The sequence below is a fragment of the Narcine bancroftii genome, chromosome 7 (genome assembly GCF_036971445.1).
Source record: "Narcine bancroftii isolate sNarBan1 chromosome 7, sNarBan1.hap1, whole genome shotgun sequence".
Classification (NCBI taxonomy): Eukaryota; Metazoa; Chordata; class Chondrichthyes; order Torpediniformes; family Narcinidae; genus Narcine; species Narcine bancroftii.
This window is the reverse complement of record NC_091475.1, coordinates 192,338,888-192,358,838: the sequence shown is the minus strand read 5'-3', so window position 1 is coordinate 192,358,838 and position 19,951 is coordinate 192,338,888. Positions and strand designations below refer to the sequence as shown.

Sequence of the window (19,951 nt, the reverse complement as noted above, 5' to 3'; positions counted from 1 at the left end):
AACAAGAGTGGGTATAATTTTAACGGTCTTGGGAGCAAGTATGGGGTGGGTGGGGAAGCATGGATGTAAACAGTAGGTTTTTCCACACACACACCGAGGTGAGTGCTTAGAATGCACTACTGGTAATGGTGATGGAGGCAGGTTTAGTGGGATCTATTAAAGAGATTATTAGATCGGTAATGTAACTAAGAAGGGTGGAGGATTATACAGTCAGGAAATTCTTCGCAGTTGTTAGAGTAGGTTATTAGGTGGACACAGGTCCAAAGTGCATATACTGTGCTGTAGGTTTCTATATTCTATGTAGTACTAAATGTGAAATGTCAAGTTTATTGTCATCTGATTGTACAAGTACAACCTGACGAAACAGCGTTCTCCAGTCCTCGATGCAAAACACGCAGACACACAACCAGATGTTGCACACATGCAGATAATCAATACATACATAGGACGTGTACTCTTATGTACAATAAATAAATAAATATTGTTTCATGAAAATTAGAGTTTTGAATGGTTAGTGTGGACAGTTCCTTTGGTCTTGAAGCATTCTCACTGCCTGTGTGAAGAAGCTTTTTCTCAGCCTGGTGGTGCTGGCTCTGATCCTCCTGTTTCTTATTACAGACAAGAGCAGATGAAAGATTCTGTGTGAGGGGTGGAAGGGGTCCTCAATATTTTGCACACTCACTTCTGAAAACGAACCTGGTAGACCACATCAATGGGGGGGGGGGGGGGAATAGGGTGACCCTATTGATCCTCTCCCTGCTATCTTATATTAGGTAGATTCTGAAATTCACTGTCAGGGAAATTTGAAAGTGTAGCCACGTGTTTTCTTGAAAGAAGACACACACACAGTGTAGTCAAATTAAGTTCTGAGTTTTTTTAGGGCTCGGGCCCGATTTTTGTATTTGCACTATTCCCGCCGTGGTCCCCCATGGCTGCTGTCTCAACATGCATAATAAAAGTGAGTTTCCCTGGTGTGGGTACTTTCCTGCATAACAAGGACCTTCTTCCCCACGTGCTGTCCCTGTCTGTTGGCTGCGCAGCAAGGCCAGTGCCATTTTGGGGTCACTGGACTTCAAGCTGCGCTTGCCATTCACCTGCCGGTTATCTTGTTGGGGCCAGTGCCGCTATGCATGCTTACTGCCTTTGGTTCCACAGACTGCCACATGATGCAACCAGTGGTATTATCCTTGGTGCCCGGAGGCAAAGTCTCTGCAGCTTTTGGTGGCCTGCCTCTTCGGTGTGGTGCTGATGTCTTGACTGGGCGCGCTGGGTCCAGGTGTTCCTGCTTCAGCCTGCCTGTGGTAAAGTCCTCCATCTTGCCTCCAACCTCCAGCTCGAATGTGGCCCCGTTGTTGTGGATTACCCGAAACAGACCCTCAAATGGCCTCTGAAGCAGTGGACGATTTGGGCCCCTGCGAATGAAAACATACTCACCATCCTGCAGGTCTTTAGGTATGTTGGTCCTCACGTGTCTGTGTCTGGAAGGTGGAATTGCTGCCTTTTTCCCTTAGCCTGCTGAGGAACGTTGCAGAGTCGTCCTGCTGTTCGCCTGGGGATGGTATGAATTCTCCAGGAATCACCAGTGGAGCTCTGTAGATGTGTTCGGCTGAAGAGGTGTTGAAGTCCTCCTTGAGTACCGTGCCGATGCCCAACAGTGCCCATGGTAGCTTGTCTACCCAGTTGGGTCCTTGAAGTCTGGTCACGAGTGCAATTTTGAGGCGCCTGTGGAAGTGCTCCACCGGCCCATTGGACTGTGGGTGGTAAGCTGTTGTGTGATGCAGCTGGGCACTCCACAGACTGGTGAGGTTGGGCCACAGACTGGGGGTGAACTGGACCCCTCTCTCAGATGTGATGTGGGACAGTAACCTGAACCGTGCCATCCAGGATAAGATGAGGGCCCTGGCGCACAAGGTTGTGGACATGTCTGTCATCAGGACTGCTTCTGGCCACCTGGTGAAGTGGTCCACCATTGTAAACATAAAGTGGAAAACCTGGATACTACTATGTCCACGTAGATGTGGTTGAACCTTCGTTCTGTGTGCTCGAAATGCTGAGGTAGGGTCTTGGTGTGCTGCTGTACCTTGGTTTGGCACTGTGTGCACACCTTTGCCCACCTGCTGAACTGTTTCCGTAATCTATGCCACAAGTATTTGCTGGCTACCAGCCGGACCATGGTCCTGATGGATGGGTGTGCCAGTCCGTGGATGAAGTCAAAAACCTGTTGCTCCAAGCCACCGGGATGATGGATCTGACCTGACCGGTGGCCACGTCGCACAGGAGGGTGGTATTACCTGTGCCAATGGCATGTCCTGGAGCTGCAGTCCCGATATGGCAGTCCTGTATTGGAGCATCTCCTTGTCTTTCTGCTGCACCTTCACCATGAAGTCCACACCCCTTGATAATGCATGGATACTTTGCCTGGACAATGCATCGGCCACCATGTTGGCCTTGCTGAAGGCATGCCTTACATCTGTGGTGTTCTCCGAGATGTAAGATAGGTGCCTTTTCTCACAGGCCAACCAGAGGTCCAAGATCTTAGCCAAAGCGAAATTCAGGGGCTTGTGATCTTGCTGGTACTTCCTAGAGGCCTGCCCTCTCGGAAGTGCCTGAAGTGGCGGATGCAAAGTACAGCGCCAGTAGCTCTCTGTCGAAAGCGCTATATTTCAGTTCTGTGTACCGCAGACGTTTGCTGAAGAAAACCAGCAGCTGCCAACTTTCATCGATCTGCTGCTCTAGAACCCTGCTAATGCTGATCGCCATTCCTGAGGCATGCACTGTCAGGGTGATTGGAGTGTCTGACCTGGGATGTGCCAGGAGAGCGGCGTCCGCCAGGGCTTCCTTGGCCTTCATGAAGGCTTCTGCTGACTCCTCACCCCGGGTGATGTCCTTTGCCTTGTCTGCCATCCGGGGGAACAAGGGCCTCATGATCTGGGTAGCTGAGGGGATGAACCTATGATAAAAATTGATCATCCCCATGAACTCCTGCAGTCCCTTAGTCGTATTGGGTCCGGGGAGTTTCCGGATGGCCTCCACTTTACTGGGTAGGGTGTGGCTCCTTCCCTGGTTACCCTGTGACCCAGGAAGTAGATTGCCTCCAATCTAAACTGGCATTTGGCTGGGTTGATCGTCATGCCGAACTCGCTCAGTCGGGTGTAGAGGTTGCGGAGGTGCACCATATACTCCTGTTGGTTCCTGCTTGACACCAGGATGTCATCCAGGTACACGAAGGTGCCCGTCCAGGTCTCAGCCCACTGCGTCCATGAGTAACTGGAAGGTTTGTGCAGCTTTATTCAGCCTGAACAGCATTCGGAGGAATTTGAAGAGGCTGAACGGGGTGATGATGATGGTCTTGGGGATATCATCAGGGTGTACCGGGATCTGATGATATTCCTGCACGAGGTCCACCTTGGAGAAGATCCTTATCCGATGCAGGTTAGCCGTGAAGTCCTGGATGTATGGCACGGGGTACCGATCCAGTGTTGTGGCCTTGTTGAGCCGGTGGTAGTCGCTGCATGGCCCCCAGCCCCCAGTTGCTTTGGGTACCATGTGCAGGGGAGAAACCCATGGGTTGTCTGACCACCGTACGATGCAGAGCTCCTCTAGCTTCCTCAATTCCTCCTTTGCCAGCTAGAGCTTCTCCGGAGGAAGGCGTTTTGCCTTTGCATGTAGTAGTGGGCCCTGTGTCAGAATGTGGTGCAGTACTCCATGTCAGGGCATCACCGTGGTGAATTGGGGGGGTGAGCACTGCAGGGAACCTGGCCAGGACCCTAGCGTACTCATTGTTCGATATCTGTATAAAGTCCAGGTAGAGTGCTGGGAGCCTGGCGTCTTTGAGGGGAAAGGTTTGAAAAGTCTTCACGTGGACCAATCTCCTTCCCTTGAGATCCACTAGCAGGTTGTGGGCACACTGGAATTCTGCCCCAAGGAGCAGCTGTTCCACTGCGGTCTGCGTGAACACCCACGAGAAGAGACTGCCTCCCAATTGCAGATGGACCTTGTGGGTACTGTAGGTCTGAATCGTGCTGATGTTGGCAGCCCTCAGCATGAGGCCCGTCTGCCTGTTCCTGGTGTCCTGTCCTGATGGGGGCAAGACGCTGACCTCTGTTCCTGTGTCCATGAAAAGCATCGTCCGGACTGTCTGTCCCAAAAGTACAGGAGGCTGTCTTGGTAGCCAGCCGTCGTGGCCATTAGCAACGGCTGGTCCCGGTATTTCCCTAAAACGTGCATGGCGGCCTGCACCAGCAGCCTCTGGTGCTCTATCTCTGGTGGTAGGAACATCACTGGTCATCTTGATCACTTCCTCTGGGGCGCTGCTGTTCTTTCGGCGGCTCTGCACGAGTCTTGCTGCAGGGTTTAGTGACGAGCCCCATGGACACTGAGCACCCTCTCTTCTGTTTCTACAGAACGTCCGCTTGTGCTGCAACTTTGCACGGGTCGCTGAAATCCGCATCAGCCAGGAGCAGTTGGATGTCCTCGGTTAGTTGCTCCAGGAATGCCTGCTCAAACATAATACAGGGTTCGTGTTTGCCCAGGAAGGCCAGCATCTCGTTCATGAGGGCTGACTGGGGCCTGTCCCCTAGCCGTCCAGATGGAGTAGACGTGCCCCTCTCTCAGGCCGTGAGAATCCGAAGGTCTTCATCAGCAAGTCCTTGAAGGCGGTCTATGTGCCTTCCGATGGGGGCTCCTGAATGAAGTTGGCCACCCAGCCTGCTGTGTCCTGGATCACTACGTGGTAGTACTGGGTGGATTCTGCTGTGATCTGCCAGATGTTGAACTGTGCTTCAGCCTGGTCAAACCACACACATGGTCGATTTGTCTAGAAGGTCAGCATCTTGAGAGCAACTGTGTTGACTGCTGCCAGTTAGCTCATCACCGGGTTTAGATATCGGCTAACCCGTCAGGGTCACCAATAGCAGCTGCGCACTACTCGAAAGAACACATACACACTTAGTGTAGTCAGGTTAAGCTCTGAGTTTTATTATGGCTCAGGCCCAATTTTTATACTTGCACTGTTCCCGCCGTGGCCCCCTCCCCCCCTTGGCTGGGTTTCCTGCACGCAGGTACTTTCCTACGTAACAATGCCCGTCTTCCCTACGTGCTGTCCCCCTCTGTTGGCTGCACAGCAAGTGCCTTTTAAGCTGCCCTTGCCATTCACCTGCCCATTCGTTTATTGGGGTCAGTGCCGCTGCACAGGCTACTGGCCTTTGGTGGCACTCGCCAACTTGATCGCTGCCATGGCGGGCTTCCACAGAAGCATATCTTTTAATGATGATTAAAAGAGAACTAGGTAAGTACAGTACTTGAAATACTTGCACTGTGATTGGAGCAGTAAAAGTTGGAAAGTTCACTGTTTTGTACAGTTGGATTCTCTCACATGATGGAACTTTTCTTTAAAGTTGTTGTCCCACCATGTGAGGAGACCATCCAACTGTACCATTCATTGCACCACCACAATGAGAAGTTAGATTGCATCTGGTATGTAGCCATTCCTGTCTCAGTAAAAGGTGAAACTTCGTAACATCAAAGAAGAAATAAGACTATAATTGAACCTCCAAATCCACTCTGGTTTCTATCATCTCGCTAATTTTCAGTATTTTCTAATTTGAAATGAAGTTATAAGAAATAAATGTCAACGTATGTTCAGTGATGTGCCAGTGATGTTATAGTTTTATTTTTCGAACATGAACTTTGTTTCTCTTTGGGGTTCAATCACTTAACCATGCTGATGTGAAGTCTTAATATTTCAGTTCAACAGGGGAGAGACAGAACCACTGATGGAACACATTTTTGAAATGCAAGTAATAAAACTTAAAGGTTTGACTCCATTGCAGTCTACTGTTTGGGGAGAGGCAGACTGCTATGTACAATATTATTTCCCGGCTCAAGATGTGAATGGCCTAGCTGAGACATTGCCATTTACGACGGGTAAGTTACTTTGATATCTTAAGGTCATTTTTGAGCCAGCATAGAGCATAATGTTGATTTAAAGATGCATTCAGGAATGAGTAAATATCCTAAATGGAATGAATAAATGCTGTTTGTGGGAATTATCAGGAACTCTCAAAACAGCACAGATAGCCTAGTGCCACACTGCTGCTGTGACAGCAACCCGAGTTTGAATCTGGTGTTGTCTGTAAGGTGTTTTCCCCAGGTGCTCTAAACATACAGGGTTGATGGGTTAATTGGGTGGCATGGATTTCCCCTCTTAACATACAGGGTTGATGGGTTAATTGGGTGGCATGGATTTCCCCTCTAAGCATACAGGGTTGATGGGTTAATTGGGTGGCATGGATTTCCCCTCTTAACATACAGGGTTGATGGGTTAATTGGGTGGCATGGATTTCCCCTCTAAACATACAGGGTTGATGGGTTAATTGGGTGGCATGGATCTTGATGGCTGAAATCAGCTTCTACCTTGTTGTATCCTTAAATTTAATTTAAAAATGGAAAGAAGAATAACTGTTGGTTTAGATTAAGTACTGAGTATAACAGAAAGAAGACTAACGGCAGGAATTAAGATCATTCGGGAATCCAGATGGAAACTGAAACAGTTAAATGTATTTACCATAGAGGCTGTTTGGACTTCAACCTTTTCATTCATTGGTTCAGTGATAATCCCTGATTGGTTTTGCATCATAACTGTACCAGTGAATCCCGTTCCTACTTTGCCCCATTCTTTGCAGTTTTATCTCTGGAGGCTTCCAACGACCTTTCTGAACTTCCTCTTCTTCCAATATTTGCCATTGTTGGATTGGTGCAGCATCTACAGGTATACACCACTTTATGAAACTAGAGTATTCCTAAGGAACCTTTCATAACCTGAAATGGCGTAAAGCAATTGATTGCTATGGCTAAAAATTTTTGTACGTTCCCAGGCCCAAAAAATAAGCTACGAAAATAACACTTAAAACCTAAAATAACACTAACATTTATTAAAAACAAGAATTATATAAATACACAGCCTATAAAGTAGAAATGCACTTCTGAACCTTCTCATGTGCACCGGTCAGAGCTCTCCCCCCCCCCCCCCCCCAGCTCAGCGAGCTGCCTCCACTCTGGACATACAAGAACGCACACCTATTTCTTCTATGCTCGGTACACCCATACACTCGGTCCATGTGGGGGGTGGGTGGTGACACTTACCCGACTAATGCCACTGGGTGGAAGGTACAGGAGACTGGGATGTGGAAGAGAGAAGAAGAGGGTCATCTTATCTATTGACATCTCACTGTAGTTTTTGGGGAAGAAGCTGCTCAGGGTCCACGTGCTCCATCAATAATGGCTTGCTGCTTTCCTAAAAGCGAACACAGGTTTCTTCGTAAAAGCAAATTTGTGTAAAGTGAGTATTTGTAAAGCGGTGTATTCCTGTATATGCAAATCTAGTTCACTGTGTATCCACTCTTTTTTACAGGTATACTCCATTTTATAAAAACTTGCTTTATGAAAATTCGCTTTTATGAAGAAGCCTGCGTTGTTTGCTTTTACCAAAGGATTTGAATGGGTTTTCGCTTTTACAAAAATAGCCTCTAAAAGTAGTGACTGGGTCTCCACTTTTCACCATTTCGGCTTACGAAATGTTTCATAGGAACACTCTAGTTTCGTAAAGAGGGGTATACCCTTATTGTCACACTGCAATCCAACCTCACATGAACTATGATTTGCTCATCAAGGCTGAAGTTGTTGTTTCAGGCCTCTGTCGTCACCTTCTCATCCTCAACACTGATCCCATTATTTGAATCTTAAATTACTATTCAACTGCAGACTGAATTTTGAATCATAAACCTGCATTGCAGTACCTGCTTCCATGTTGCTTTAGCCCCTTTGCTACTAAAGCCCTCAATTCATCTATCCTGATGCCTGATTTTCTTCTGCAAAATAATATTTAGCTCCTCTGAAAAACTGCATTAGATCGTGCTGATGCCTCACTTATCTGTTTGTATTGACTTGTTTGGCCTGCCATCACTTCAGATTTTAAATCATTGCTCTTTTATTTGTTTTTTATTCATGGCGAGTTCTAGTTAATTTATAGGCTTGTCCTGCATTACAAATCCCAAGATCAACTCACTCATTTCTTTTTGTACAGTCAGCTCTCTATTCATCCCAATGCAGGAAGATATAATTTTTGTCATCATAGCCCCATGAGTAAGATTTCCCTTCCTAAACCACCTTCAAACTGTCCTTATTTAAGGACCACTGCAAAATATTGTTTTTCTGCACTAAAATGCCATTTATTTTTCATTTTTTGTAATAATAAGAATAATTGATTTGGAAATTCGAGTGATTTAAGAGATTGGTGGCATTTGAAATTTTTTATGGAGATTCTTTAAATAGCCTTCTTCATCTCATGTAGATGGACTTGCAGTTTTGCTAGGTTTCTGCAACTGCACTTTCTTAGGGCAGCAAATTTAACAAAAAAATTTTAAAGTTTGTGTTGGTTATGTGCCCTTTGATTCCAATTTAAATAGATTTAAAATATCACATGCAAATTACTTTGATATTAGCTTCATAAGGTTACATATATCATGGAAACTGGTCCTTTGGCTCAACAAGATGCTTGTCTTTGCTAATCTCTTTTGCCTACATCCCTCCTATCCATTCACCTGTCCAAATTACTATTCGTGAGGCAGCTCTATAAAACTCTGGTTCGACCACACTTGGAATATTGTGTCCAGTTCTGGTTGCCTCATTACAGAAAGGAAGTGGAAGCTATGGAGATGGTACAGAGGAGATTTACCAGGATGTTGCCTGGATTGGGAAACAAATCTTATGACGCAAGGTTACCAGATTTTGAACTTTTCTCTTTGGAGGGCAGAACAATGAGAGGAAACTTGATAGAGGTCTACAAGATTATGAAAAGCATATATACAATGGACAGCCAGCACCTGTTTCCCAGGGCAGGAACAGGTAACACCAGAGGATAAAGTGAGTGGAGGAAAATTTAGGGGAGATATCAGGGGTGTTTTTTTTTTTAACACAGAGAGGAGAGGGTGCCTTGAATACATTCCTAGGGTTGGTGGAGGCTAGTACAGTAGGGGGATTTAAAAGACTTAGATAAGCTCATGGATGCAAGAAAAATAGGGTTATGGATGTGAGGTCAGGAAAGTTACTCACCCTGGATCCCATGTGATGTAACCTTTTGACCAACCTACCAGATGGAATCTTGTTAACAACTTTCCTAAAATCATCCACATCTGCTTCACGTACCCTTGTCATTGTACTTTGTCACCTTAAAGAACTCGATAATTTCTCGCAAACAAAGCTATTAGGATATTTTGGACGCCTTGCAGGTGCTCAGGTGAATATAATTCTATGGAGATCAACAACCACTTTTATTTTATTTAATATTATAAAAATTAATTCCAACATGTTTGAGTTAAATAATTTTTGTATTTTCTTCGCTGCAGATATCATCTTGAAGTCTTTCCGCACAGCTACCACATTGTGTGTTCCAGATCCTGTATTTAATTATTGTCAGAATCACTTGCTTCTTATCCCACTGGATCTTCCAGTGCAGAGAATGCTGCTGAATGTTTGCTCAGAGCAAAGGTTTGAAGGATCAAGTGGCATTCAATTTGAGGTTTGGTGTAGGTAAGTACAATAGTAATAAAAACATTTCACTTTAAAGAAGCAGGAACTTAGATGGAGATTTGAGCAGTCTGGTTCAGTTTAAGATGTTTAACAAAACTTCAGATATATTAAAATATTTACTGAGTTTTAGACTACTTGATTAATGCAGTTGTAGCTGCGCACTATTCAAAGAAAACCATACACTGGTATAGTGAGGTATAGCTCTGTGTTTTATTTGGGCTGAGGCCCGGCTTTTATACTGTTGGAATTCCTGCCGTTTGCCCCATCATCTGACATCATTGCGCGCATAACAATAGCGGGGTTCAGGCGCGCGGGCCACCTCCTTGCATTACAATGCCTTCTTCCCTGCGCGCTATCACCAAGCTGTTGGCTGTGCAGCATGAGCCAACGCCATGTTGGAGATGCCCACCGGTTTGCTTGCCTGGGCCAGTGCCGCTGCATGGTCTGCTGGCTCCTGGTTGCGCTTGCCGCTCAGAATGCCAGCCCGATTGCTGCGCCGGCGTGCCGCTACACATTCCTGATGTTTTATTCATATTTCCCTTTCTGATTATATTTCTTGAATCCATGAGTCCATTAAAGCGGGATCCCTTTGTAGAGAGCAAAATAGTGAGAAGCTGTACAGTACAACTCCAATTATACAAAATCTTCATTTATCCAAAATTGTTTGGACCTGTAAGTGATGTCTGTTTGCCTCCCAAAAAATTTGGATAGCTGAGGATATACAAAATGATCAGAAATCCTCAGTTAACCAAAAAATTTTTTGGAACTAAACTGATCTCACAGTTTGGAAAAAAAAATTCACCAGGGATGAAATTAGAATGACGATTGTCCTATTTCAGGTAACTCCCTCTTCTCTCTCTTTCCATTTCTTCTTTACCTATCCCTATTGACTTTTCTCTCCAATTCTCCCTCTCAAATTGTGCACCACTGTCTCCCAGCTGCATGCAGTCGAAAGAATCCCTTGACCTGACGTCATCAAGGAGAGTGGCTTCCCGGGCAGAAGCGGGGAGCTCGGGCACCCGGACAAGAGCAGGACCTCAGTGGGGAGGTGTCAGAGATCACTGGTGGCGATTGCGAGGGGGAGTGTGCGCAGACAAAAACTGGGTCTGTGTCAGGCTCCAACATCGAGATCCAGGAGATGAAGCTGGAACAGCCCCTGCGAAACAAGCCCCATGGGGAGACCGGAGCCCGCTGACTCGCCAGTGAATCTTCCACCAGCCTGGAAAGCCTCCCTGAGGATCGGTGGCAGCGTTGGGGACGTGTCGGGGATTAGTGGGAGTGGTTGGGAGGTTTCGGTGATAGGCGGCAGCGTTGGGGATGTTTCAGGGATCGGCGGAGGACTATTTTTTTAAAATCTATTTTGTTTTCTCTCCATAAATATCAAAAAATTTTATTTTCAAGAGATATAAGTGAATGTATATTTTTTCTTACAAAACAAAACACAACTCCTTTCCCCCCCACCCCCTTTACGGTATGTCTGTACACCATCATGGCTTACAGTTGGGATTTTTAAAAAGTCTTTATTGGGAAGATCACATATTTTTATAATAGTAGTGCCTTTTTTATTATTTATATTTGGGCCCCTATATAATCCAAATTTGGTTGCTATATTTTTATAAATGCATCATATTTGTTCTTCAGGTTAAACTGTTCATCTCTACCTTCCATTTTGTTATCTGAAGAGGGGAGTCAGATTTTCGAGTAACCATAATCCATTTCTTAGCTACAGCTAAAGCTATTTTAACAAATGAAATTTGTAATTTAGTTAGTTTGTTACTTATTTCAATAAAATTCCCCAAAGGTTAAAGCTCTGGGTCGTCCGCAAAGGGGTCTCATCTTCACACACGACCGTGTAGCATGTACAAATCTTCCTAATTCCATTCTACATCTATAATACATCTCCAATATTTCTGATTTTGATTTATGTAATTTCTGTGGTGTGAGATATAATTGGTGTAGGAAATTATATTGTACCAATCCGTATCTTGCATTTATAATTCATGTCATGCTATCCAAACACCAATCTGCATCTTTCCATTATTGCAACTCCTTAATCCAACTTTCGCGATCTCTGTAAACCTAGTTTTGAACTTTAATTTTGGAAAATACAGTTTGGATACAAGTTTAGGTATGTTCCCCAGCCAAATTGTCCGTTCCATCTCATTAATTTCAGGTGGGGCCAAGTTTGATCCCTATCTTTCTCTTAAGAATGATCTTAACTGGAGAAAGCAAAATAAAATCCCATTAGCTACTCCATACTTATTTCTTAATTGTTCAAAAGACATGAGAACCTTCCACTTAGCAATAATCAACATATCTTATTCCTTTGTCATACCATGAATTCACTATTTTGTTAGAATCAAATAGGCAGTAATACATTTTTACATAATGGTGACCTCAGTGATGTACCTGCTTTTTTCCTGATACATACATTTATTTCTTTGAGTTTTGTGTGTGCCCGATGGAGATGTGCACACAAAACTCAAAACGGTCAACCAGTTTACCTATCTCGGCTGCACCATTTCATCAGATGCAAGGATCGACAATGAGATAGACAACAGACTCGCCAAGGCAAATAGTGCCTTTGGAAGACTACACAAAAGAGTCTGGAAAAACAACCAACTGAAAAACCTCACAAAGATAAGCGTATACAGAGCCGTTGTCATACCCACACTCCTGTTCGGCTCCGAATCATGGGTCCTCTACCGGCATCACCTACGGCTCCTAGAAAGCTTCCACCAGCGTTGTCTCCGCTCCATCCTCAACATCCATTGGAGCGCTTTCAACCCTAACGTCGAAGTACTCGAGATGGCAGAGGTCGACAGCATCGAGTCCACGCTGCTGAAGATCCAGCTGCGCTGGGTGGGTCACGTCTCCAGAATGGAGGACCATCGCCTTCCCAAGATCGTGTTATATGGCGAGCTCTCCACTGGCCACCGTGACAGAGGTGCACCAAAGAAAAGGTACAAGGACTGCCTAAAGAAATCTCTTGGTGCCTGCCACATTGACCACCGCCAGTGGGCTGATATCGCCTCAAACCGTGCATCTTGGCGCCTCACAGTTTGGCGGGCAGCAACCTCCTTTGAAGAAGACCGCAGAGCCCACCTCACTGACAAAAGGCAAAGGAGGAAAAACCCAACACCCAACCCCAACCAACCAATTTTCCCCTGCAGCCGCTGCAACCGTGTCTGCCTGTCCCGCATCGGACTTGTCAGCCACAAACGAGCCTGCAGCTGACGTGGACTTTTACCCCCTCCATAAATCTTCGTCCGCGAAGCCAAGCCAAAGAAAAAAACATTTATTTCTAATCATGTGTATTAACCATATAACAATTACATCATAGAAACAGGCCAACTTGGCCCTTCTAGTCCATTCCGAACAGTTACTCCCACCTATCCCCACTGACTCACACTCAAACCATAACTCTCTATTCCTTTCCCATCCATAAACATATCCAACTTCCCATTAAATGCTAATATCGAGCCTGCTTCTGCCACTTCGTCTGGAAGCTCATTCCACACACCCATCACTCTCTGAGTAAAGTCTCCCCTCATGTTTCCTCTAAACCTTTGCTCCCTAACTCTCAACTCATGTCCTCTTGTTTGTATCTCCCCCTTTCTTAAAGGAAAAAGCCTCTCCACATCAACTCTATATATACCCCTAATAATTTTAATTACCTCAATCAAATCCCCTCTCAACTTTCTACGCTCCAAAGAATAAAGATCTAACTTATTTAACCTTTCCCTGTAACCCCAACAACATTATAGTAAATCTTCTCTGCACTCTCTCCAACTTGTTGATATCTTTCCTACACTTTGGTGACCGAAACGATACACAATACTCACCAATGCCTTGTACAATTTTAACATAACATCCTGGCTCCAATACTCAATGCTCTGATTTATAAAGGCCAACGTAGCATAAACTTTCTTCACCACTCTATCCACATGTGACTTCACCTTCAGGCAACTATGTACCATTATTCCTAGACCCCTCTGTTCTACTGCACTCTTCAATGCCCTACCATTCACCATGTATGTCCTATTTTGATTGGCCCTACCAAAACTTTACTCCTGACACTTATCTGCATCAAACTCCATCTTCCATTTTTCAGCCCACTCTTCTAACTGGCCGAAATCCTTCTGCAAGCTCTGAAACCCTTCATGGATTAATATAAGATTGTGCGGGGGTTTTTTTGTTATTGACTTAATATTCCACTTACAAATAAATTCCTTCATTGTCTTCTCGCTTATTGAATTCAATCCCATTGGAATCCACGAAAGGGGACTGTTTTCTTCAAAGAGAAATGATAGAAATCTTGCCTGTGTTGATGCTGATTAGATAATACTTCTTAAAATCCAGGAGTCTTAGTCCTCCCAATTTATAGTCCCATGTTAACTTTTCCAGTTCAACTTTTGGTACTTTGTTATTCCATAGAAATTGTCTTGTACAATTACCAGTATGTAATAATAATTATTTTTTTTAGTTAGTACAGTAGGCAACGATTGAATGAGATACTGTAGTCTTGCCATTGCCTTCATTTTTATACAATTTACCCTTCTTATTAATGTAATCAGCAGATCATTCCATCTCTGTAATTTTTTTTCTAATTAATCTTCTTTAAATTCTATAAATTATTATCTGTCATTATTCCTAAGTATTTAATTCCATCTTTCTTCCGTTTAAATCTACTACAGGTACACAGTCCTTTATCCGGAACCCTTGGGGACAGTGTGTTCTGAATTTCGGATTTTTCCTGATTTCAGAACAAAAGCTAGCTGTCCCAGATTTAAGCCCACCCGAACAGTGCTGCCGTATCCACCCCCTTCCAGTCGCGCTGGCGTCTCTCTCCTCTTGCCCATCTGAGACATGCTGCCGTCTCTCTCCCCCCCTCCCACCCGAGTTGCGCTGCAGTCTCTTCCCCCCCCCCGCCCACCCGAGTCACGCTGACGTCTTTCTCCCCCCCGCCCACCAGAGTCGCCCCTGCCATCTCTCTCCCCCCTTGCCCACCCATCACCATCTCTTTCTCTCTCTCTCTCTCTCTCTCCCTCTCTCTCTCTCTCTCTCTCCCCCCCCTCCACTGTACCAGGACCAGGAAAAAATAATGCTGGTGTTTTGGAGCTTTCCGGATTTTAGATGTCCGGATAACAGATTGTGTACCTAGAATTTTTTTTAAAGTCTTTCATAATCAAAATTTTTCACTTTTATCTGTATTTATTTTATACCCTGATATTCTTTCATATTTTCCTAATATTGGGTGTAATGTTATCAGTGATTCAGCTGGGTCAGACATATATAATAGCACATAATCAGCAAATAAACTAATTTTATGTTATTCTTCTCCAACTTTGAAGCCCTAAATCTGGAGATCTCTTCTTATAGTCTTCACCAGAGGTTCAATAGCTAGGATGAATAATGCTGGTGATAGGGGACACCCCTGTCCACTCGATCTACTCAAGGGAAAAATAGATGACGTTTGATTATTAGTTATAATTTTAACTTGTGGCTCATGATAGAGTTTTTATCCAATTTATAAATTTTCTACCTTCACAAAATTTTTCCAACATTTTATATAATAAAGTCCATCCTAGTCAGTCGATTGCCTTTCTACATCTAAAGAAATAGTTATGTTTGGATTCATTCATGATTTTGTCATATGTATTATATTGAATAATCTACCTCGACTATTTGAAGAACGTCTTCCTTTCACAAATCCTACCTGATATGATGTATTAATTTTGGTAAATACTCATCCAGTCTGTTGGCTAGTGCCTTTGCCAGAATTTTACAGTCTGTATTCAGAAGTGATATTGGTCTGTATGATGAGGTTTTTAATGGGTCTCTACTTTCTTCAGTACCACTGTAATTGTAGTGGTCGAAAAAGTTTCCGGCAGGGTTTGGGTCTCCACCACCTCATCCTAACACATTCATCAACAGAGTCAGCTTTAAATCATCTGTAGAACTCAGGAAGGAAACCATCTTCCCCTGGAGTCTTATTAGCTTATGATGTACGCAGAGCTTTCTCTATTTCTTCCTTTGTAAAAGGTGCATCCAAGTCATTTTTTCTCTCTCTTCTAGTTTAGAAAGTTCAACATTTGCTAAAAATTCTTCCATCTCGTTTTCATCTACTAATTCTGATTTATATAGTTTCATACAGTATTGTCTAAACATACTATTTATTTCTTTATAATTATATGTTATAGTGACTGTTCATTTTTCTTTCGCATTTATCATTTAACCTCTGTTTTAACCTGCCAAGATAACATTTTAGGCATCCTTTCTCCTTCATAGTATTTTGTTTAGTTTTTAATATCATTTTTTCCATTCTATATGTTTGTGATGTCTCTAATATTCTATATTTTTCTTGTGTTCCTGATATCTGATATTCTTTTTCCAATTTTGTTATATCCTTCTAAGTCTCTCACATACTCTCTCTTAAGAATTTTAGTATAAGAAATAATTTGTCTCCTGAAATAAGCTTTAAGCATATCCCATATTAGAAAACTGTTGGAAGTGGAAGGAAGATTGTTTTCACAAAATATTTGTCTCTTAATAAATTTACATGAATCCTTCCTCTTTAATAATGTAGTATTAAGGTGCTATCTATTCATACTTTCTTGCTTTTCCATTATCATAATAACATTAATGGCGTGTGGTCCGCTAAAAGTCTTGCCAAGTACTCAGTTTTTACCACTCAGTAACTGTGCAGACATTAAAAATAAATCAGTTCTTGCATGTCAATCATGAACCCTGAGTAGAATGAGTGGTCTTTTTCTAAGGGGTTGAGCTGCCTCCGTATATCAATTAAATTTAAATCCCTCATAATGATAATGTTGTTTTATCAGCTGCTTTATCCAATATTGGATCTAAACAAAAATTGAAATCTCCTCCAATCAATATATTTTCTCTTACCCCTGTGGTTTTTAAAAAGATTCTTCATAAAGACTTCATTATAATTTGGGCCATAAATGTTTATAAACATCATGATTCTGCATAAATTTTGCAATGTGTCACTACAAATCTTCCAGATTGATTGGTTAATGTCTTCTATTAATATTGGTATATTTTTATTAATTAAAATTGTTACACCTCTTGTTTTTTTTTTAAATTTTTTATTTTTCACACCATAAACCACATTGACCAAGATGCACACATTTTCCTTTTCAAATATATAGTGTCATTTTCTCTTCCTCCTCTCATCCCACCCTCCCTACCTCCCCCCCATTCATTTAAAGTACAAAATCTAAGATACATTAAACCAGTCAAACAATGTTGTCATTCAATAAAAATAAACAAATTCCACTGAGTCAATTCTTTTCATTTCCTTCTCCTTTCGTTAATTTAGGTCGTAAATGTCCCCGGTAGGTTTTCTCTATTGTGTTTCATGTATGGCTCCCATTTTTGTTCAAATATTTCAATATTATTTCTTAAACCATATGTTATTTTTTCTAATGGAATACATTTATTTATTTCTATATACCATTGTTGTATTCTCAAATTATCTTCCAATTTACAGGTTGACATAATACATTTTTTTGCTACGGCTAGAGCTATCTTAACAAATCTTTTTTGTGCACCATCCAAATCAAGTCCAAATTCATTGTTTTTTATGTTACTTAGGAGGAAGATCTCTGGGTTTTTTGGTATATTGTTTTCTGTAATTTTATTTAATATCTGGCTTAGATCTTCCCAAAATTTTTCTACTTTCTCACACGTCCAGATTGCATGAATTGTTGTTCCCATTTCTTTTTTACAAAGAAAACATCTGTCAAGATACTGTTGGGTCCCATTTATTTAACTTTTGAGGTGTAATGTATAGCCTGTGTATCCAGTTATATTGTATCATATGTAACCTCGTATTTATTGTATTTCTCATAGTTCCAGAGCATAACTTCTCCCATGTTTCCTTTTTTATCTTTATATTTAAATCTTGTTCCCATTTTTGTTTAGTTTTACCATTTGTTTCCTCATTCTCCTTTTCTTGCAGTTTAATATACATATTTGTTATAAATCTTCTGATTATCATTGTATCTGTAATCACATATTCAAAATTACTTCCCTCTGGTAACCTCAGACTGCTTCCTAATTTGTCCTTCAAGTAGGATCTCAATTGGTAATATGCCAACACTGTATCTTGAGTTATATTATATTTATCTTTAATTTGTTCAAAGGATAATAATCTATTTCCTGAAAAACAATTTTCTATTCTTTTGATCCCTTTTTTCTCCCATTCTCTAAAGGAAAGGTTATCTATTGAAAAAAGGGAGTAACTGATTTTGCGTCATTATTAGTTTTGGTAATTGGTAATCTGTTTTATTCCTTTCTACATGAATCTTCTTCCAAATATTGAGCAGATGATGTAATACTGGAGAACTCCTACGTTGTACCAATTTTTCATCCCATTTATATAATATGTGTTCAGGTATCTTTTCCCCTATTTTATCCAGTTCTAATCTAGTCCAATCTGGCTTTTCCCTTGTTTGGTAAAAATCTGATAGGTATCTTAATTGTGCGGCTCTATAATAATTTTTAAAGTTTGGCAGTTGTTAGCCTCCTTGTTTATACCATTCTGTTAATCTATCTAGTGCTATCCTCGGTTTCCCCCCTTAAAAATTTCCTTATTATTTTCTTTAACTCTTTGAAAAATTTCTCTGTCAAGTGTATTGGCAATGCCTGAAATAGGTATAATATCCTTGGGAAAATGTTCATTTTAATACAGTTTATCCTTCCTATTAGTGTTAATGGTAAATCTTTCCAATGCTCTAAATCGCCCTGTAATTTTTTTCATTAGTGGATAATAATTGAGTTTATATAGATGGCCGAGATTTTTATTTATTTGTATACCTAGGTATCTTATTGCTTGCATTTGCCATCTGAATGGTGATTCCTTCTTAAATTTTGAGAAATCCGCATTATTCATTGGCATTGCTACACTTTTATTTACGTTAATCTTGTAACCCGACACTTCTCCATTTTCCTTCAATTTCTTATATAATTCTTTTATTGATAGTTCTGGTTCTGTTAAGTATACTATAACATCATCCGCAAATAAACTGATTTTATATTCCTTGTCTTTTATTTTTATCCCTTTTATATTATTTTCTGTTCTTATCAATTCTGCCAGTGGTTCTATAGCTAACGCGAACAATAAGGGTGATAGTGGGCATCCCTGCCTTGTTGATCTGCTTAAGTTAAATTGCTTTGATATATATCCATTTACTGTCACTTTAGCAAATGGCCCCTTATATAATGCTTTAATCCAATTAATATACTTCTCTGGTAAACTGAATTTTTGCAATATTTTGAATAAATAATTCCATTCTACTCTGTCAAAGGCCTTCTCTGCGTCTAAAGCAACTGCTACTGTTGGCACTTTACTCCCTTCTACTGCATGAATTAAGTTAATAAATTTACAAATATTGTCTGTTGTGCGTCTTTTTTTAATAAATCCAGTTTGGTCTAGATTTACCATTTTAGGTACATAATCTGCTAATCTGTTTGCTAATAGTTTAGCTATTATCTTATAATCTGTGTTAAGTAATGATTTTGGCCTAAATGATGCTGGTGCGAGTGGATCTTTCCCTTGCTTTGGTATTACTGTAATTATTGCTGTTTTACATGAATCTGGTAAGCTTTGTGTTTTGTCAATCTGGTTGATTACTTCCAGGAGGGGAGGAATTAATAAATCTTTAAATGTTTTATAGAATTCTATTGGGAATCCATCCTCTCCTGGTGTTTTAATCTTTGGTAGTTTTTTTTATTATCTCTTGTATTTCTACTATTTCAAATGGTTCTGTTAATTTATTTTGTTCCTCTATTTGTAATTTTGGTAGTTCAATTTTAGTTAAAAATTTATCTATTTTGCCTTCTTTCCCTTCGTTTTCAGTTTGGTATAATTGTTCATAGAATTCTCTAAACTTTTCATTAATCTCCGTTGGATTATATGTGATTTGTTTGTCTTTTTTCCTTGATGCCAATACCATTTTCTTAGCTTATTCTGTCTTAAGCTGCTATGCTAGAATTTTGTGCGTTTTTTCCCCTAGTTCATAATATTTCTGTTTTGTCTTCATTATGTTCTTCTCCACCTTATATGTTTGTAGTGTTTCATATTTTATTTTTTTATCTGCCAATTCTCTTCTTTTAGTTGTATCTTCCTTCATTGCTAATTCTTTTTCTATATTTACTATTTCCCTTTCCAACTGCTCTGTTTCCTGATTATAGTCCTTCTTCATCTTGGTTACATAACTTATTATTTGCCCTCTAATGAACGCTTTCATTGCATCCCATAGTATAAACTTATCTTTCACTGATTCCGTATTTATTTCAAAGTACATTTTAATTTGTCTTTCAATTAATTCTCTAA

At 41.4% G+C, this 19,951-nt stretch overlaps 1 protein-coding gene across 7 annotated transcripts in view; it reads left to right on the top strand.

Annotated features, from left to right (window-relative positions):
* Positions 1-19,951, top strand: part of c2cd3 (C2 domain containing 3 centriole elongation regulator) — a 187,502-nt gene that overhangs the window by 77,973 nt on the left and 89,578 nt on the right. For all 7 annotated transcript variants that reach the window (XM_069891824.1, XM_069891821.1, XM_069891820.1 and 4 more), the window contains 2 exons: positions 5,748-5,925; positions 9,405-9,588. In XM_069891824.1, the coding sequence (XP_069747925.1) occupies positions 5,748-5,925; positions 9,405-9,588 (362 nt within the window). The remainder of the gene's footprint in view (positions 1-5,747; positions 5,926-9,404; positions 9,589-19,951) is intronic.